Source organism: Primulina eburnea, chromosome 15, assembly GCF_022965805.1.
Source record: "Primulina eburnea isolate SZY01 chromosome 15, ASM2296580v1, whole genome shotgun sequence".
In the NCBI taxonomy this organism is placed as follows: Eukaryota; Viridiplantae; Streptophyta; class Magnoliopsida; order Lamiales; family Gesneriaceae; genus Primulina; species Primulina eburnea.
In genome coordinates, this window is record NC_133115.1 from 29,042,092 (window position 1) to 29,064,764 (window position 22,673).

Below are 22,673 nucleotides of genomic sequence, written 5' to 3' on the forward strand. Positions count from 1 at the left end.
GGTTTTTGGAAGCTTTTATTTATAAAAACCAACTAATTAAATTCAAGATTAATTGAAACCAACATATCAAATCAAACTTGCTTTCTCAGAAAAAAAATAACATGCATATTCAATATTCAAACCAGAACAAGAATTGTGAAAATTTTACATCCAGAGAAAAATATAGTACCAGTCACCAGGATTTACAATACCGTCCGTTCTTGTTCGTTGCTTGAACTGAGACCACTCAGTCTTTGCATATATAGAAGAAAACAGGAAGTAGAGGCGGCTCGTGGATTCAACGTTCCTTATTCTTCCACAAGAAACGTTGATTCTTTATTCGTTGAAATCAGAATAAATAGATTTTTCTTATATATATATATATATATATATATAGACACACACATACACACTTGCAAGAAAAGTTTCAAGAACTTGCGAACAATTTCAACGTATAAGAGACAACGATTTTCAAAGATTTTGTTCGTCAATAAAAACTAAATTCAAGAATTTAAACCAACATGATATGCCTCATTATACAGAGGACAGTTCTCTAATGGTTCAAATATATAAACACAAAATAAAAACACATATAAATTGAGTGCGCCTCATGGAAGCTAGTAGTGACTATCTTGCAAGAACATGTACGAGAAACAATCTTGCCACAAAACAAACGGGAACAATGAAATTATTTTTACATCTAAGTTAAAGAAAATTTACAAGAATTCGCAGTACCTGTTTCTTGATTCATTCTCGCATGTATATATATATATATATAGGAAGAAAACAGGAAGTGGTGACCGGCAACAGAAGCAGCAAAGGATTCAACGTCTCGTAATCCGACAATTGCTACTATGGATTCAACTAGCATATCTGGATCCTTTGCTGCGGCCTATTGCAGCCGCCACCACTGCTTTCTTATTCTTCAATTCTTGATTTAAATCCAAACGAAAGGAACTTTTGTGTTCTTATGAGGGGCCATCGATGGAAGGGAAGGAGAACAATAGGCGACGATGAATGGTCAAGGGTCTAATACATATTGCATTATGGAGAGCCTAATCTTCAAGATACGTTATATAAATTTTTTAAAATAAAAAGAAATTAGGGAAAACGATATTGCCAAATATTTAGGGGTATTTTCTTTTCAAATATTTACTATTGTTTCTGTTAAGTAATTGATTATAATCAAAGTTTTAACAAATATACTATAATAAAATCTCTATAAATTAATATTTGGTATTATCAATAATAACTTCTTTAAAATAATATTTTTATCTCAATCATGACTTTAGTCAATTTGGTAAATTAATAATTTCGATCATTTCATAAGATAATAATTTTTCGGAAGACCCCTGAATAAATTTTTGATCCCTTCATTATCATCTATACTATGTATACTTCTATACTAATTATAATACTTATTATATTAGAGGGACACCAAAATATTTTTGACCAAATTTTCTCTTAATTATATTATACTAATATGTAAATTTAAGTTCATGTATATATTAGTAATTCTAAAAATTTATCATCAAAATTTTCATATTTTTTTTTAATGCCGTGAGAGACTGGATAACTGGATTTCAAGCTACATTATATAAAATCTAGGCAAAAACTTGAGTGAGACGGTCTCACGGGTCTTATTTATGAGACAAATCTCTTATTTGGGTCATCCATCAAAAAGTATTATTTTTTATGCTAAGAGTATTACTTTTTATTGTGAATATGGGTAGGGTTGACTCATCTCACAGATTAGAATCTGTGAGACGGTCTCACATGAGACCCACTCAAAATCTAAAATCGAATGAAAAAATTAGGGGAAAAAATGTGCCGAATATTTAGGGTTTTTCCCCCAAATATTTACTAGTGTTACTGCCTAGTAATTGATTATAATCAAAATTTTAACAAATATAGTACAATAAAACCTCTTTAAATTAGTAGTAGGTAAGTTAATAATACGTAAAAACTTGTATGAGACGATCTTACGTGTCGTATATTGTGAGATAGATATGTTATTTGGGTCATCAATGCATTAAAAAACATTACTTTTTATGTTAAGAGTATTACTTTTTATTTTGAATATATGTAGGGTTGACCCGTCACATAGATAAAGATTCGTGAGACCGTCTCATAAGAGATCTATTCTAAATATTTTTTTTTTTTTTTTGTATCAGTTCTAATTTAGGTCTAATCGCTAAATTAACAATTTTGACGTGATGATAATTTTTGGAAGACCCTTATAAAACGTATAGTCATGTCAGGCGTCCATATCATAAATTAATAATTTTCTAAAATTACAAAAATAAATAAAACAATTTAGTAAATAATTCTATTGCTGTTTGTTTGTTTTTTTTTAAAAAAATTAAATCTAGTAAGATTTAATCTCTAATTTTTCTCATTGCATCCAAAAGCTCCAGTGTCGTGTTCTCAAACAATAATCAAATATAATGAAGAGTTGTTGCCACAAGTGTGTTCTTTCGTGAAAGATTAAGTCTCTTGTGAGACGGTCTCACGGATCTTTATTCGTGAGATGTGTCAATCTTGCTCATATTTACAATAAAAAGTAATATTTTTGGCATAAAAATAATATTTATTCATTGGTCACTTAAATAGAATACGTGTCTCATAAAATTGATATGTGAGATCGTCTCACTTAAATTTTTGTGTTCTCGAAATTGATTCCAGAGAGGTAACTGTACTAACATTATGATGCGAATTTTATTTGATTAGGCTATATAATTAATAATATTTAATTATTTAAAACAATGAATATCACTCCTTTGCTTTTATAATAGTAGGCATGAGACGGTTTCGTTGATCTATATTAATGAGACGAGTTGATACAATCCATATTCAGGGTTAAAAACAATACTTTGAGCATAAAAAATAATATTTTTTAATGAGTCGAATCAGGTAGGAGATTTGTCTCATAAAATTGACAAGTTAGACAATCTTATAGGATTTTTTGTGTTTTTATAAATTTATATGTAAAATGGATTTTATTTTTAATATTAATTCAAGAGTGAGTCTCATGTGAGACCGTCTCACGGATCTTAATCTGTGAGACGGGTCAACCCTACCCATATTCACAATAAAAAGTAATACTCTTGGCATAAAAAATAATACTCTTTCATGAACAACCCAAATAGGAGATCCGTCTCACAAATATGACCCGTGAGACCGTCTCACATAAGTTTTTGCCTTAATTCAAAGAATATGATACAAATATGATTGAAACACAGTGAGTTTTTATGGAATTAACTTATTTTCGTTGAATTGCAAAGTTAGTGGACTAAAACATAAAATAAGAAAAGTTAGTGGATGTTATTTCCTTTAATATATCTCGATAAAGAGTAGGTCTTTTGTGAGATGGTCTCACAAATCTTTATCTGTGAGACGAGTCATCTATGCCGATATTTGCAATAAAAAGTAATACTCTTAGCAAAAAAAGTAATATTTTTTTCATTGATGACCCAAATAAGAGATCTTTCTCACAAAATACGATCAGTGAGATCGTCTCGCACGAGTTTTTGCCCTCGATAAATTGGGTTTGTTTTGGGTGATTATTTATTTTGATATTTTACTCGAACCTAATGTGGAGGAAAATAATATTCAAATGCGGTAGGAAAATCATACCAAATGTGGAGGACTCTTTTATTATTATTATTATTTATTTGTTTTGTTATGTGTGGGCATTAACAAAAAAAATTGAAATCTTCCATCCCTATTTTTTTTTTTTTTTTTCCTTTTAGAAAAAATCATCCCCGACACATTGTTCCAACTTAAAATAAAAACCCATATTAAGATGAGAAATTCAAATATATTAACCCCAAGCTACAATTATCGCTCCCTAAAACACATAAAAAGTTTATTAAATATAAAATCGGCCTATAAGCAAATTTTAATCTGTGTTCTAAATGGCGGTCTAAGCGGTAGGCGGTCCTCGATCGCACCGCCTATGCATGAAGCGAGTGTTTTAGGCAGCCCAAGCTATATGGCGTTGGGGAGGCGGGTCGAGGCGACAAGCAGACGGGCTAGGCGACGAGCAGGCGGGATAGGCGGACAGTCAAAATTTTTTTGTTGTAGTCAACGATTTTAAGAACCTAGTCAAAAATTTTAAAAACCTAGTCAAAATCAACTTATGTTAATATCAAAACCCTAGCACACATCACTTTATTTATTTTATTTTTGGTTTTCACTCTCAACTCTCAACAACCACACATTAATTATGTTTAGTCTATTACTTGTTCTAATGATGGATAATTAATTAAAACTTTGAAATTTAAACTTAGTTTTTTGGTAAAAATAATTATATTACTTTGTAATAGCATTAATTACTTATATAGATGATATTATATTATATGAAGCTTCTTTGTGCTTAAACATTATTATTACACATTTTATATAAAAAATGATGACTATTTGTGATTATATTGCATGATTATCTATAAACAAAAAAAAATCAAAAAAATTCAACCACCTAGACTGCCAAGATGACCGCCCCCGCCTCCCGCCATTTACAACCTTGAGTTTAATTATCAGCAGATGTAACATACGTCGTCAAATCATAGTAGAAATGTTGACATTTAAGCATGAAGTTTCTTGAATTTAACACATAAAACAATAAATGATAAAACCTTTAAGTTATTTAAAGGACCAAAACTAATAGTCGAATTTAATTTAAAAGAATAAAACATCCAGCAACCAATAAAATCCATTACCTATACATTAATCCAGTACTACTGGTCCATTGGGCTTCATCCATAGCCATGCGGATCTTAAAGCAACGACGAAGCACGTTCTTGTGAGAAATGTGCGGTGCGGACTGCATGAATGTTTTCTCGGTGCATTAGATCAAGAGCGTAAAAGAACAATGAATGTGTTAGTTGTTTCACATCAATTGTATAAAATATCTAAGAGTTGTATATATGATCTTGGACAATACTCCACTTAAAGCTAATTTTTGGGGTTGAGTTAAATTCAAGCTTCAATCTTAACATGGTATCAGAGCTTATGTTCGACTGTTATGTATTGGACTGCTCATAGTTGGGTCACTCGTTTTTTTTGAGGTTCAGTTAGTCCAAGTCTCAATCTTAACAAAGGGCCTACCAACTATTAGATTTTTTTTTTTTAAAAAAAAACATTATATTATGCAAAAATAACATTTTAAAACAAGAATGAAATTAACAATTCAAAATTCCTTTCACGAAAAAACGTAATCGCAGAAAATTTTGGTGAAAAAACAAATCTATTATTCCATTGGTATGTAAAGAAATTTGAGTAATCATAACTCCAAGATTTTTGTGAATTTTTCAACAAACGAATTCAAGAAAATCATTCATACCGCAATCCTCTCGCCGCAGATGGACTCATCGTCATCTTCCCGAATGTACTCATCATTCGTGATGAGACGAACTTCTCCGATTTCTCAAAGCATTTCTTCTCTTCCAAACGAACGTCGGTTGTTTGTTAAAATGGATATATATAAAGGAGATTTCTCGACATATAGAAGAACAATGAAAGTACTTACGGCACTTGTTAGAATGAAAGTATCCCACCAGAAGATTTAGGTTGGAAAAAGTCAGCTGTTTGATTTTAACTAAATTCAAGAATTTAAATGCCGATTGTTTATTTTTATTCTTAGTGAAACAACTAAACAATGAAATTATTTAGGAATAGAAATTAAAAATGTTCTTGAAACGTACGTAGGAACATGAAGTTTCCTGAATTCAACACATAAAAATTTAATATGAATATATGAAAGATATCGTCTGACCAAACTAAACTCACTTTTCCAAATAAAAATTAACTTACAGATTCAATATTGATGAATATATCAAGAAAATGAACATCGATTCAAGAACACAAATTATGGCGAAAGAGCACATGATCAACCAACTTTTATAACGAAAACTTTACATTAAAAAAAGTGGGTACGTACCAAGATTTACGATATCATCTTTCTTGTTCTTCGATTGATCCGAGACCACTCAATCTACATATATAGAAGAAAACAGGCAGTAGAGGCGGCTCAGGCAGCAGCAGTGGATTCACCGTTACTTGATCAGATTGACCGGCCGATGCGTCCACTGCTGCCGCTCGAGCCTCCCACTACTGATTTCTTATTCTTCCACAAGAAACGTTGGTTCTCTCTTTGTTGAAATCAGCATACATATATATACACAAAATATGAAGGACGTATTGGAATAGGAGTCGGTGGTTGGTTGTTTCGATTTTGACATGATTTAGTTCGGTTGGATTTGTGTAAATCCGATATATATATATATATATATTGGTTGTTTCGATTTTGACATGATTTAGTTCGGTTGGATTTGTGTAAATCCGATATATATATATATATATATATATATATATATATATATATATATATATATATATATATATATATATATATATATATATATTACCTTTTTTTTTCAGAAAAACCGTAATTATTATTTTAAAGTAAAATATAGACTCAAACGATATACACCTAGATGGTTAGGAATTTAGATTTTTTAAAATAAAAAATTTAATAGGGTAATAACTTTGTTAATTTTCAAGCATAAGAATTAATCATATATAAAGTAATATTTTAATAACATTATTAAATTTCATCTTTTGCTACAGTATGAAGATACTATTACTTGTTTTCCTTAAAATATATTTAAAAAATTTCTTTAATTTTTTTTCCTTCAATATAATTTTAATATATTTCGTTGATGGTATATAATTAAACTAATTAATGGTAAATATCTCTGTAAGTAAAAAAAAAAAAATCTTTTTAATTATTTAGATTTTATGGTGTATTCAATGTATTATCTGACTTTTGTGGAATATTTTAATAGTCTAGTGGCACTTTTATAAATTTTATAGAAATACAGTGGTATCAAAATTAGATTTTTGAAAAATTTTGAAATTCAAATAGTATTCATATTTTGAAAACTATATATATAAAAATCTACAGATAACCAATTTTCTTTTATATAAAAATAGTCGCATACAAACCTTACAACACTAGAGATACGTCATTACAAGAAATATGGCTTTCAGCAACGCACCTACGACAACCTTTTTTACTAAAACCGTTGTCGTATAATTTTTAACAGCGGCTTTAGTGAAAACGGTTGTATTTTAGCTTGTTTTTTAAGCAAAAAACAACGAAAAATGTTGTTTTTTGGCGTTCTTTTGGGGTCAAAGACAACGATTTTAGAAAACCATTGTCTTTGAGCGTTTTTTAGGGTCAACGACAACGGTTTATAACCGTTGTCTATTAGCGTATTTTTTGGACAATCGACAACGGTTTTAGAAAACCGTTCTCGATTGACGTGTTTTTTGGACAAACAACAACGGTTCATTTAACCGTTGCTATATTTAGCAACGGTTTGCTAAAACCGTCACGAAACCGTCGCTAAATTTAGCGACGGTTTTGCTTTATTCCGTCGCTATATATAGCTACGGTTTTAAGCAAAAATGTCGCATGTTTTAAACCAACGATGGTTTGGATGAAACTGTCGCTAAATTTAGCGACGGATTTTGTTGGGTGCAATAAATATCCTTGTTTGGTAGAGCGATCGAACCGTGGTGCTTGAGCTGTTGTGCTGTTTAAAATATTTGAGTTGCACCGTTACTACTAGCTATATCTTTTGGTAAAGCGGCAAGCGCTCGGTCCTACAATTGGTATCAGAGCCAAGGTCACGGGTCGTTCCCATTGATTGCAAGGAGTGCAATTATTGGGAGGGAGATTGTTGGGTGCGACAATTATCCTTGTTTGGTAGAATGATCGAACCGTGGTACTTGAGCTGTTGAGCGATTTAAAAGATTTGAGTTGCACCATTACTACTAACTATATCTTTTGGTAAAGCGGCAAGCGCTCGGTCCTACAGATTTAGCAAAACCGTCGCTATATACGGTTTAATGAAAGCGACGGTTTAACCAAAAAATGTTGCAAATTGTCTATAAATATTCACGTTTTCGGTCCATTTTCCTTACACTACTTCACAACACTTAAAATTTCTCTCTTACACGATTTTAGTCTCGATTTAGAGTAAAATTTTCGTTTTAATTTTTTGTAAATTTAAAGTGTTGTTAAGATCATGAATATTGTTAGCATAGTCAGATTTTAAGTTTTTTTTTGATTTATTAAATTATTAAAAGTAATTTTTTTATTTTACTGAAAAAATTAGCGACGGAAATCATGAAAAACCGTCGTTAAAATTAGCGACGGACTTGATAGAGAACCGTCAATAATTTTAGCGACTTTAATTCTATTTTCTTGGGTTCTTGCTATCAAATTTCAAAGGTATGCTTCACGAAATTTTTGAATCATTATGGATAAACTATCCAAAAGTATATAAATACATAATATTTTTTGTTTTTTTGAATCCGATTTTTCTTACCATATAATTAATAAAAGGAATTTTTAGCATATGATTTTTTAGTATTTTAAATAAGGTTATGCTTATGGAGAATATTGTTGGAAATCTTTGGTATCAAGTTAATAATATTTACTCTAATGCATGATTATTTTCGAAAATTGGAGTAAGGGATCTACAAGATTTGTGATATCATACCAATTATAAGAATTAAAGCATGAATAATGCTAGATAATTTCGAAATTCCCTTAGATTGAATGTCAAGATTTTTGTGAGGATTAGATGCTTGGTTATTTGGAAGGAAATCATCAAAACTTTGCACCAAAACCGTTGGATCTAGCCACCATATTTTCAAGCCAAATCAAGGGCCATGAGATCAAGAAATCTCAAAACTTAGAGAGCCATATTTTCGAAAATAAGCAAGGGGATTGGAGCCAAATTTTGAGAGATTTGAAGCAAAGTTTGGTAGGATTTTAGTGCCAAAATTAGATCCATCTCCCTCACCTATAAATACCACACTATCTCTACTCATTCTCCACCCCAAATTTTCGAAATCCTTTGCTGAATAATCTCGAATTCCAGCAGCCTCCCCTTAGCCGAAATATTGCCCAAAAATCTTCCCGAAGTTAGACCAAAAGTCGAAGCCAAGGCGTTGTCCGAGCAAGAGCAAGAAGCGACCCTATTTCCGAGCCGAGCATCCACGTCTTTAACATTAATTATACTGTAAGCGGGCTGTTTTTAAATCTTAAAATTTCGGTTATGCATATGTGATTTTTTCGGTTTTGGATAAAAACTTTGGTCGAGTACAATTCTTTTCCTACTCCTTCTTGTGTTATGTCATTCGGTTTTAAGCACTGTGAGGAGTCGACTGTATATGGATGGGAATCCCAACCATGATGTACCGTTACGCTGTGGGGGATATATTTGCTATACAGCCTCGCCCCCCTTAGAGGAGTAAAAATTAGGGACTGACGTCAGTAAACCATAGAAAGTTAGATAAATCACATTGGCTGGTAAATGTTATGCATGTTTATGAAGTATGTATGCAATTCATGTGTTTCGAAATTTATGCATGTTGTTTTATTGTACTCGATATTCCCCCACTTGCTGAGTATTCCCAAATACTCACCCCCTTACAACCCTTCCTAGATAAGCTTGAAGAAGAAATTGAGGAGGAAGAATCTGAGCAGTTCTGGGGATGGTGAATGCTCAAGAAATTAGATTAAGTTTAAGTTTATTATTATGCAGTTTTATGTTTCCGCATTAAACTCTGTCGTCTTTTTGAGATTTCGGTTTTGTAAAGACAATGTTTATTTCGTTGAAATTATGAATTATAAACTGGTTTCGGTTTATACTGTACTACAAAGGCTTGTTGTTTCAATTTTGAGATTGTTAGACGACGTCGGTGTCAACTCCGAGTTTCGGGCCATGATATTTAAGTGGTATCAGAGCCACTAGGTTCATAATCCGGTTGGGGAAAATGAGAAAATTTTTAAAAAAAATTCGGTGGGATTTTGAGAAAGGCCGAGCTGTTTAGGCCTCCGAAACGTCGTTTTGCCGTTTTAGGAAATATTCGTAGACCCTATAAATTCTCGTAGAAAATTCCGAATTCGAATCCGTCGATTGTTCTGGAATCCTCTCGACATATTCTTCGAACCCATATGTCTAATTCCAAACTTTCCATTTTTGGAAAAAAATATATTTATGTAATTTTTGAAAATTTCATATATATTGCGTATTGTTCCTTATTATATGTTGTCTCTTTCCGATTCTGAGCATTTCAATTTTTGATTTCAGGAAATGGCTCCATCTACTCCCATGCGACCCCAAACCCATGCCCAAGCTGTCATTCTTCTGAAGGAGCTTGCCCTTCACTATCAGTCCCGTCAGATTCAGCGACTTAGAGCCACACTGAGTGAGAGGAGGAGTGAGGTCGAGATTTTAGCTGCTGAGAAAGAGGAGATTCGTGTCCGCCTTAACCAGTCTATCTATCAGGGTGAGCTAGTTAGAGGTGATAACATGGACCTAAGAGATGTCATAGAATAGGGCAAGTACCAACATGGAATGTTACAAGAGGATATGGAGCGTTAGAGCAAGGAACTGGAGGAAGAGAAACAACAGAATGCCAAGGGTAAGAGGAGACTAGAGAATTCGTGTGAGGCCATGAACAGCCTCGCGTATGTAAACCAACGTCTGACCCAACAGGTGGAAGCTCTAAATGACCAACTCAAGCAGAAGAAACAGTATCATCTGCAGTATCAGGAGCATTGGAATGACGAGATGGACGTGGCTGAGGCAGAGATACATGGACTTAAGGCATAGGTGGCCCAGCTCACGAAAGAGAACGCACAGCTCATCCATATGGTGGAGATACTTCAAGAGGAAGAGCTAGAGGAGGAACCGGAAGAGAAGGAGCCGATAGAGATAGATGAGCCTATAACAGCAGTTGGCGACGGAGAGATAGATGACTAGGGTTCCTTAGTGACCTTTCTTTATTATTAGGAGTTATTTTATCGTTGTTGCTATGTTATTCAATACGATTTGTTTTCATTCAGTACTATTTGTTTCATCCAGTTGTTTTCTCTATATTCAAAATTAATAAAAGTTATGTTTATTTATTAACTTCAGTTGTTCCAGCATAACTTATTTGTTCAATCTTGTCGTTAAGCACATCAAATTCTTAGAAGGGTTTAAATTGTAAGAAATGGCCGGTAGACCACCAAGACAAAACCGCAACCCCCGTTATGCAAACAACAACAATGCCAACGAAGGCGATAATAGACCACCACCTGGGTTCAGTCTTAACCAAGCAGACCTGATGGCTATAGCCACGATCATGGCCACAACACTGCAAGGGTTATTGAACCCGAACGCCAATCAACCACCACCACCTCCACCACAGCACGGAGTCAAGTTCCATTATGAATCACTCCGCAAGAGCATGTGTCCAACCTTCAGTGGGGATGCCGACCCTGAAATTAGCCAGAGCTGGCTGAAAAGCGTGGAGACTCATCTACGGCTGTTGCAAGTCCCGGATGCACTGAAAGTGGACGTGGTAGTGCCCTTCCTGGAGGATAAAGCAGGAAAGTGGTCGGAAGCAATCTCGCTAGCCATGACAGCTGCATGACAAATCACGTGGCAGCGTTTTAGAGAAGCTTTCCTGAAACATTATTATCCAGACGAGGTCAGACTGCAGAAACTGAGTGAGTTTGAAAATTTCAGTCAAACTACAGACATGTCAGTCGTGGAGTACACCTCCCAGTTCAATGCCCTTGGATCATATGCTCCAGCAATCATGGCGGATGAAGTTATGAAATTACACCGCTTTAAGAAGGGGTTGAACAACAGAATCCAATCAGCTCTAGCAGTTTACCAACCTGTCAACTTTTCAGACCTGGTGGGCGCGGCTATCCGAGCCAAAGCTGACATTCGTCGAAGAGAAGAGAAAAAGAGGAACAAGTGACCCCCTAACAACCATCCTTATCAGGGAAAACCAATGTTCAAGAGGCTCAATCAGTCAGGTGGACCTCCCATAGGGCAATCCCCCGCCAGTAGCTATCAAGAACTCAAGCCATGCCCAACATGTGGCTTCAAGCACGCTGGAGAATGACGAAGGGCCAGCGGTGTATGCTTTGAATGTGGAAAATCAGGGCACGGAATTACAGAGTGTTCTACCGTCGCCAACCGACCAGCAGGCCCGAACAGAGGAACTGGGCCAAACGCAGGAGCAGGCCCTAGTAAATCAAAGGAGGACAAACCTAATGCCAGGGTCTTTGCCATGACTCAGGAGGAGGCAGACGACGCCAATGAAGTCGTGTCAGGTACCATACTTATTCAGCAAGTGTCTGCTTATGCATTATTTGACTGTGGTGCTACCCATTCCTTTATATCTAAGAGATTTGCTAAGAAGTTAGGTTGTAAGCCCGAGAAACTAAATGAGCCCTTTCTTATAGCCACACCTACAAGTAGGGTCATTGAAACTCACGAAATTTACAGAGATTGTAAAATCAGTATTAGTGAGCAGACTTTTAGTGCCAACTTGAAACAATTGATCATGGTCGATTTCGACGTAATCCTAGGAATGGATTGGTTAGCAAGAAACAATGCGATAGTAGATTGTAAAGGGAAGAAAGTCAGACTCCAGACTACTAATTAATAAGAAGTTGTGTATCATGGCAAGTCCAAGGAACGAAAGTCACTACTTTCCGCAACTCAAGCTTGGAGAGCCATGAAATCCGAAGAAGACATCTAACTAGCAATGGTCGGTGAAATAAAAGAAGAAGTCGAGCTGAAACTGGAGGAGATCCCGACAGTTAGAGAGATACCAGATGTTTTTCCCGAAGAACTCTCGGGGACTGTCCCGGACCGCGAAGTAGAGTTCGAGATCAATCGGGTTCCCGGTGCTGCACCAATCTCTAAGGCTCCTTATAGAATGGCACCAGCCGAACTCAAGGAGCTGAAGGAACAACTCCAAGAATTTCTAGATAAAAGGCAGATTCGACCGAGTGTGTCTCCATGGAGAGCTCCAGTACTTTTCTTCAAGAAGAAATACAGGAGTATGAGATTGTGCATCGACTACAGGGAATTGAACAAGATCACAATCAAGAACAGGTACCCTCTACCTTGGATAGACGATCTGTTTGATCAGCTTAAAGGAGCCGCCGTCTTTTCTAAACTGGATTTGAGGACATGTTATCACCAGTTGAAGGTCAGGGCTGAAGATATCCTCAGGACATCCTTTCGAACTAGGTATGTGCATTATGAATTCATAGCGATGCCTTTTGGTCTGACCAACGCACCGACAACATTCATGGATCTGATGAACAGAGTATTCAAGCCATTCTTGGATCAGTTCATAGTAGTATTCATCGATGATATCCTCGTCTATTCCTGACGAGACAAGCCATGAAGAGCACCTTCACCTTGCTCTGCAGACCTTAAGAGAGAATAAGCTATATGCTAATTTCAGCAAGTGTGAATTCTGGCTAAGGAGTGTTTCATTTCTAGGACACATAATCTCGAGAGCAGGAGTGTCAGTAGATCCAAGGAAAGTAGAAGCAATTACAGAGTGGCCAAAACCGAAGAACGCCATTGATATCAGAAGCTTTCTTGGATTGGTAGGTTACTACCGGAAGTTTGTCGATGGGTTCTCCTCGATAGCCGTGACACTGATGAAACTCACACAAAATAATTCTAAATTCATCTAGAATGAGGATTGTGAGAAGAGTTTCCAGACATTGAAAGAGAAACTCGCATCCACGCCAGTGTTGATCCTGCCCGCAGATTCACTATCTATAGTGACGCCTCTAAGAATGGTTTAGGATGCGTACTCATGCAAGAAGGAATAGTGATCGTCTACGCATCAAGGCAGTTGAAACCGCACGAGCAGAACTACCCTACTCATGATTTGGAACTAGCAGCGGTTGTCTTCGCCTTAAAAATTTGGAGACACTACCTCTATGGTGCTAAATGTGAAATCTTCACAGACCATTAAAGTATCAAGTACTTGTTCACTCAGAAGGAACTTAATATGAGGCAAAGACGATGGATCGAACTTCTAAAGGACTATGACTTGACCATAAGCTACCATCCGAGTAAAGCCAACAAAGTGGCTGATGCGCTAAGTCGGAAGGGCCCAGACAAAGTAACTCTAGCTTCCATCTCGGCCCAGTCATGTCTGCAGGAGACCGTCAAGTTAAACCAAGATCGAAACCCCGTACTGACCAAAATTAAGGAGCAGGTCAGAGAAGGGAAGTCTCTGGATCATCAAATTGATGACAAGAGAATCTTAAGGATGAAAGGAAGACTGTGTGTACCCGACATCGATAAATTTCGTCAAGAGATAATGGCATAGGCGCACAAGTCGAAATTCTCTAGTCCATCTAGGCAGTACGAAAATGTACAGGGACCTCAAAAATAGTTTCTGGTGGAATGGCATGAAAAGAGATGTAGCTGAATTCGTCTCTAGATGTCATGTAAGCCAACAGGTCAAAGTAGAACACCAGCGACCTGGAGGATTACTTGCAACCTCTGGAAATCCCCGAGTGGAAGTGAGAGCATATTTCCACGGACTTTGTGGTAGGATTGCCAAAGTCTAGGCAGAGCCACGATAGCCAGTGAGCAACATTGTGAGACTGCATGGATTTCCAGTAAGCATCCTATCTGATAAAGACCCGAGGTTTGTCTCGCGCTTTTGGAAGAGCTTTCAAGAGGCCATGGGAACGAAAGTGACCCTAAGTACAACCTATCATCCTCAAACCGATGGGCAAACAGAGAAAATCATACAGACCTCAGAAGATATGATGCGAGCGTGCACTCTTGAATTCAGTAGCAACTAAAGCACTCATCTGCCCTTAATTGAATTTGCATACTACAACAGCTATCACAACAACATCAGAATGGCTCCATACGAAGTCCTTTGTGGAAGGAAATGTCGGTCACCACTTTACTGGGATGAAGTGGGAGAGAAAGCCGTGGTGGGACCCAAGCTAGTACAGATGACAGTGGACAAGGTTAAAATTGTCTGAGAAAAGCTCAAGGCAGCTCAAGACCGACAGAAGAGCTGGTCCGATCTTAAAAGAAGGCCTGTAGAGTTCAATGTGGGCGAGAAGGCTTATGTAAAAGTCTCGCCTATGAGAGGAGTTTTCCGATTCAGTAAAGCTTGGAAACTGAACCCTCGTTATGTTGGACCATTCGAAATCTTGGAAAATGTGGGCATGCTAGCATGCAGGCTGGCATTGCCACCAAACATGTCAAGAATCCACAACTTGTTCCATGTGTCCCAATTGAGAAGGTACATTCCAGACCCGATTCACGTATTAGAAGTAGAACCGCTCTTGGTCAAAGGGAACTTGGGAGAAGGACTGAAATACGAAGAAGTCTCTATCAGAATTCTGGACACCAAAGAACAAGTTCTTAGACGACGTATTATTCCCTATGTCAAAGTGCAGTGGTCCAACCACACAGAGCAAGAAGCAACTTGGGAAGTTGGAGAAAAGATGCGGAAGGAATATCCCTACCTATTTGGAGACCAAGCCAACTCAAGTTTCGTGGATGAAACTTCACATAAGGAGGGAGGGATGTAAAGATCTGATTTTTCTTACCATATAATTAATAAGTGTAAGGAATTTTAGCATAGGATTTTTAGTATTTTAAATAAGGTTATGCTTATGGAGAATATTGTTGGAAATCTTTGGTATCAAGTTAATAATATTTACTCTAATGCATGATTATTTTCGAAAATTGGAGTAAGGGATCTATAGGATTTGGGATATCATACCAATTAGAAGAATTCATGCATGAATAATGCTAGATAATTTTGAAATTCCCTTAGATTGATTGCCAAGATTTTTGTGAGGAATAGATGCTTGGTTATTTGGAAGGAAATCATCAAAACTTTGCATCAAAACCGTTGGATCTAGCCACCATATTTTCAAGCCAAATCAAGGGCCATGAGATCAAGAAATCTCACAACTTAGGGAACTATATTTTCGAAATTAAGCAAGGGGATTGGAGCCAAATTTTGAAAGATTTTAAGCAAAGTTTGGTAGGATTTTAGTGCCAAAATTAGATCCATCTCCCTCACCTATAAATACCACACAATCTCTACTCATTCTCCACCCCAAATTTTCGAAATCCTTTGCTAAATAATCTCGAATTCCAGCAGCCTCCCCTTAGCCGAAATATTGCCCAAAAATCGTCCCGACGTTAGACCAAAATTCGAAGCCGAGGCGCTGTCCGAGCAAGAGCAAGAAGCGACCCTATTTCCGAGCCGAGCATCCACGTCTTTAACATCAATTATACTGTAAGCGGGCTGTTTTTAAATCTTAAAATTTCGGTTATGCATATGTGATTTTTCGGTTTTGGATAAAAACTTCGGTCGAGTACAACTCTTTTCCTACTCTTTTTGTGTTATGTCATTCGGTTTTAATGCACTGTGAGGAGTCGACTGTATATGGGTGGGAATCCCAACCATGAAGTACCCTTACGTGGTGGGGGATATAACCGCTATACGGCCTCGTCCCCTTAGAGGAGTAAAAATTAGGGACTGATGTCAGTAAACCATAGAAAGTTAGATAAATCACAGTGGCTGGTAAATGTTATCCATGTTTATGAAGTATGTATATGTAATACCCGAGATTTTGATTACAGTAATCTGAGATTAATCTGGAATGACTTCTTGATTAATTGATGTGATTATAGCCGGAACGAAATGGACCTGGGAAAGGTGAGAAAAGACGCGAATATATGTGCAAGGGTGTGTACTCGCGCACATGCGCGGCTTGAATGCGCGAGCATGGCAGAGAAGTTGGCGCAAATGCGCTGGATGGAGGCGCGCATATGCGCGAGGGATAATGTGCGGAGACAGTAGGTCTCGCGCATATGCGCGGTGTCAGTGCGCGCATATGCGCGAGCACTCAAGTAGCAAATACCGGATAGAAATTCCGGCGCATATGCGCGGGGCTTAGGCGCGCATATGCGCGCGACATGCAGAATAAGAACAAGCCACTTGCCCCTTATATGTGCAACGTGTGAGTATATATATATATATATATATATATATATATATATATATATATATATATATATATATATATCTGTGTGTGTGTGTGTGTGTATACAAGCAATTGTATCGCTATACTGTTGAAACATCAGAAGATTGATATTAACCAGATTAGTTTGATTGAGATTGTATCGTTGTATTGTTGACATTGATCAGATTATGTTCTGAATTAAGTATTGATCGGAGAAAGTGTTAAATTGGGTTGTATATTGTCATTTCAGAGTTGATATGGACAGATTTGACTTTGAGACTTCGACTTCGTCAGATCGAGAAGACAAAGGTATAATTCAATGTGGTATTGGGAGATCGACTCAAGTAGGATATACTTAAGTTTCCCTAAATCACATACTTATTGTTGTTATATGCATTGATTTGATTTTGTATGATGTTCTATTGATTTATAGGAAGCATATATTAGACGAGTATTAGACAAGTGATCTTGTGGCAGAAGTGCCTGATAGTGGTGAGATCGCCACATGCACATTGCACGATGTCACAAGATAGTGTATTGGCGATAGTGCCACAGTCTGTGATGGATAGGTAAAGACAAAGGATGTTTGGTTATATCGACGTGGATAGAATCGGAGTTTCTTCTATTACTGTTGGTCGATTTAGGAATGCCAATGTCTGGAAACCGGTATCCCTAGACTAGGAATGAGTCTAGTCTTAGATGTGGAGTCACGAGTCTGATTGACAGTTTTATATGGATTAAGTTCTTAGAAATTGATATAGTATTATTAGTTTGTGTCCCCGATTGTGGTACATGTACAGAGTATGATTTATAGTTTGATATTGATTCATGTTTCTGATTGCGATACATGTTATGAATATATGCTTCATGCTTTTATATCTGTTATATGAAATGCATGTTTCGTTGATTTATACTGGGAATATAATTCTCACCGGAGTTATCCGGCTGTTGTTTTGTTTGTATGTGTGTATGACAACAGGTGAGATAGGTTTAGGGTCAAGGAGATGAAGAGAGATCGTGAATAGAGTGGAGACTACGGACGTTGATTAGAAATAGGATTTGGACACTTGATGTTTAGTTGTTAAACCTTAGTTTGAATAAATATATGATGTACAAGACTCACACCTTAATTTATACTGATATGTATAATAGATGAATGCCCTTACGTTCCGCATGTAATAGTCTATGCTAAAAAAAAAATTAGACCCTGTTTATTATAATTGATTAATTAGTCCCAAAGATGATTAAGAATCAAATTAGCGTCCGGGTCCCCACAGTATGCAAGTCATGTGTTTCGAAATTTATGCATGTTGTTTTATTGTGCTCGATATTCCCCCACTTGCTGAGTATTCCCAAATACTCACCCCTCTTACAACCCTTCCCAGATAAGCTTGAAGAAGAAATTGAGGAGGAAGAACCTGAGCAGTTCTGCGGATGGTGAATGCTCAAGAAATTAGATTAAGTTTAAATTTATTATTATGCAGTTTTACATTTCCATATTAAACTCTGTCGTCTTTTTGAGATTTCGGTTTTGTAAAGACAATGTTTATTTCGTTGAAATTATGAATTATGAACTGGTTTCAGTTTATTGTGTGATTGTTAAACGGCGCCGGTGTCAACTCCGAGTTTCGGGGCGTGACAGTGCAGTTTAAAAGATTTGAATTGCACCATTACTACTAGCTATAACTTTTGGTAAAGCGGCAAGCGCTCGGTCCTACAGATTTAGCAAATATAGCGACGATTTTGCTATAACAACTTTTTTTTAGCAAAATCGTCGATATTTTTAAATCGACGACAGTTTAATGAAAACGATGGTTTAACCAAAAAATGTCGCAAATTGTCCATAAATATCCACGTTTTCGGTCCATTTTCCTTACACTACTTCATGACACTTAAAATTTTTCTCACTTACACGATTTTAGTCTTGATTTAGAGTAAAATTTTCGTTTTAGTTTTTTTGTAAATTTGATCATGAATATTGTTAGCATAGTCAGATTTTAAGTTTTTTTTAGATTTATTAAATAATTAAAAGTAATTTTTTTATTTTGTTGAAAAAATTAGCGACGGAAATCATGAAAAATCGTCGTTAAAATTAGCGACGGACTTGATGGAAAACCGTCACTAATTTTAGCGACTTTAATTCTATTTTCTTTGGTTCTTGCAATAAAATTTCAAAGGTATGTTTCACGAAATTTTTGAATCATTATGGATAAAATGTTCAAAGGTATATAAATACATAATATTTTTTGTTTTTTTGAGGAAAATATGTTCGTTTCATATTGAAGTATAAAAATTCTTATGTGATTACAAGATCATGTCTATTGGTAGAAAATAGTCACAAGTAATTTTTTGACGTGATAGTAATTGTGTATTTAATAAATAAAAAAACTATAGAAAGAAAATATTTTCTGCTCTAAACAAAAGTTTTTAGTGTCAAAAGACTAATACCTAATATCAATTTTAAAAAAAATTGTTCAAACATCGGAACAACGACTATTATAAACTTATCCGTCATAACTCCGATTTTGGATGAGATATCGAGACGATGAAATTCTCTGATCCTAACAAAATATAAGAGAATTATTTTAAAGTGGGATTTTTTTCTAGTTAGAATAATAAAATATACATATATAATTAGTATTGTTCATTGTCGATTTCTTTTTAAACAAATACACTATAGAACTGAAACTTTTGAGGATTACGAATATTTGAGTTTTGTGTTTGGGAAAAAGCACTTGGATTAGCTTTCATGGATGTAGGCCTGCAGCATCAATTGGATCCAAGGTTGGTTCAAAAGAATGAGTATAAATGTGCGGTCTTCTTATCTTCATATATATATAGTTTATAGGTGGTTGAGATTTATAGTAACTTAGTTAACTATTTTCGTAATAAGTACGAATTACAAAGTATTTTGTTAGGATCAAGTGCTACAATTGGACCAAAAATATATGTTAGTCAAGTAATTTTATTTCCTTATAATACTTGTGGCAATGTAGATCCACATATTAAGCAGTGGATGGACATCAGAGGCTGCACATACTTGAGTGTCAATTAATCGGGTTGTTAGACTCGTGAGTTCAGGAAAGGATGTGCCTCACTTCTTGTCACGCCCCGGGACGGGGGTTGGTTGACACCGGCGCTGCTCTCAAATTTACATTCGAAAACAACCAGCCTCAGAGTACAGAATTCAGAAACCAGTCTTTTATTCATAATACAAAATAAATCAATTGTCTGTTACAACTCGAATATTGATGTTTTACAACGGAAATGTAAAACCAGACATAACAGTGTCTTAACAGGTACAGCGGAATTAATATAAACATAAACTAAGAACAATAATCTTCTTCACCAGCCCCATAATTAGATCTGCTCTTCTTCTTCTAGTATTTCTTCCTCGTTCTTATCTGAGATGAGTTTGGTGGGTGAGTGATATGATTGTCACTCAATAAGCAGGGGCGGGAATAAATCTCAGTTTTCGAAATCGTTTTCAACAGAAACATTAAAACAATAATATACAGAAAACTCGTATTTCCATAACAGAACTCAGAATTCAGAATTTACAGGTTTCAGAACAGAAATCAGAATTAGTAAGCACTGAGCACGTTAGTGAATTTCATGGCTAAACTGATATCAGTCCCCTATATGTTCTCTCCTCTAAGAGGTGAGGCCAGAATCAGAATCAGAATTCAAAAATGTTCAGAATATATATTCCTACCATTAGTTAACTAGGGAGTTTCAGTGCTTCAAAATCATATATCAGAAATCAAACATGCAGAACTGAACTTTAAAACAGAATATCAAACGGATTTCAAGATATTTGATAGAGGTGGATTTTACTTGTTTTTGATATCGTGTTTTGTTGCATTGTGTTGCATTTATCACTTAGATTTCGTGCATTTTGTGTTGTTTTAGCATAATCTATGTCTTTGTGTCGCTCATGTGTTTAGTGACGAAAATGCAGGAGATTTGTGAAGAAACTGAAAAAAAGAGGAAGAAAGCCGAGAGACCTCCGCCCGGGCGCACATTTGCATCCGCTTGGGCGCGTTCAAGCTTGGAGAAAGAAGTTTAATCGAGAGTCATCCGCCCGGGCGTAAAGTCATGTCCGCCCGGGCGTGAGTGTATTTTTGGAAAAAATACCAGACGATTCCATTCCTTATTTTCTGAAGGAGAATGATATGGTAGGGGATTTTGGACGTTTGTGAGGTATTCTGGACGATTCTGGAGAGATTGCAACAGCCAAAGAGGAGAAATCTTGGAGAAAAAGCTTGGAATTGAAGATTCGTGATTTTCCGGGCATCGTTCTTCGCAGATTTCGTCTCGCCTAGTATTTCTAATCTAGTTTCTTCATTTTAAACGTTGTTGCGTTTATTTTTACTATGAATTCTAGTAGCTAAACCTTAATATTTGTTGGGATTCAAGGGGATCCTACCCCAAACTTTGATTTGAATTAATTTATATTCGATTGTTGCGTGATTCTTGATTATACTGTTATTTTATTGTGTCGTTAAAGCGTAGCTAACTTTAACACGTTTTCATATCACGAGTGAGTTCGAGAGAATAACGAGTGATATAATCGAGTAGTATAATCCACGGATCTACAATTTACATAGAGATATGAGATTGGATACGTGCCGATAGTCATAGTCCTTAGGGTCGAAATCTAGGGGATCTCATAGATCGAAATGCGATTCACTCGTGATAAATAATTAAAGATATTTAATTACTTCATTGAGTACAACTAGTTTGGCATAGCTCGAGAGAGAGTGTTCAATAGAATATGAGATCCTGTCGGAAGCATATAAACACGATTGAACGAATTAACAAATTAATAAGGGGTAGGTGAACCAGAATTCCCAACAAATTCATTTATCATTGAAATTTAATCAATTGATCTAGCATTCATATCTCATCATTAAATTCTTGAACTTGTTTATTGAGTTTTATTAAATTTTATTAGTTATAAAACAATCACTCAAATTTCGTTGCTAAAGTTTTAATAACTGGAATAATAATTGTTAAACACAGTCTTCAGTGGAACGATACTTGTACTCACGTACACTATACTATTACTTGACATCGTGCACTTGCGATAAATTTTGAGCATACAACACCATATTTTATTGGGGATTTCACTGTGCAAGTTTTGCTCGATCAAGTTTTTGGCGCCGTTGCCGGGGACTGTTAATCTACAATTTTATTTTTAGTTATTTCCGTTAGCATTATTTTATTTCTCTTGAGCTAACACTCCATATTTTATTACAGATATTCCTTCCAGTGCATGCCAAAGTCACTTGACGTGGAGCTTGAGTACGATCCGGAAATTGAAAGAACTTTCCGCAGGAGGAGACAGCTGCAGAGACTAAAAGAACTGATGGAGAGGCAAATGAATGATCAAGAGGAGGAACGTCGTGAAGATAGACATGTGGAGATACCGCGCCACATACCAATGCTGGAGTATGCCCAACCTTCTTTGGAGGGTGCACGCCCTAGCATTGTGAGGCCTATCGTGCGGGCAAATCACTTTGAAATCAAGCCAGCCATAATCCAGATGATTCAGAACACAGTCCAATTTGGAGGAACTGCAATGGATGACCCAAACATGCACATCGCGGATTTTCTTGAAATTTGCGATACTTTTAAATTCAATTGAGTTTCTGATGATGCTGTTAGGTTGCGTTTATTTCCTTTCTCCTTACGTGATAAAGCTAAAGCGTGGTTAAATTGTTTGCCTGTAGGTTCGATCGCTACATGGGAGGACATGGCGAAAGCATTTATCGTCAAATAC

At 36.1% G+C, this 22,673-nt stretch overlaps 2 protein-coding genes across 2 annotated transcripts; both read left to right on the plus strand.

Moving 5' to 3' along the window:
• The first annotated feature begins 11,589 nt into the window (after positions 1 to 11,589).
• LOC140815614 (uncharacterized) lies at positions 11,590 to 12,510 on the plus strand. Its single transcript, XM_073174690.1, has 2 exons — positions 11,590 to 11,813; positions 11,970 to 12,510. The coding sequence occupies exons 1-2, from the start codon at positions 11,590 to 11,592 to the stop codon at positions 12,508 to 12,510; spliced, it is 765 nt and encodes a 254-aa protein (XP_073030791.1).
• A 1,741-nt stretch (positions 12,511 to 14,251) lies between these two features.
• Positions 14,252 to 15,439, plus strand: LOC140815615 (uncharacterized). The gene is made up of 2 exons (XM_073174691.1): positions 14,252 to 14,404; positions 14,888 to 15,439. The coding sequence occupies exons 1-2, from the start codon at positions 14,252 to 14,254 to the stop codon at positions 15,437 to 15,439; spliced, it is 705 nt and encodes a 234-aa protein (XP_073030792.1).
• The last annotated feature ends 7,234 nt before the right edge of the window (positions 15,440 to 22,673 follow it).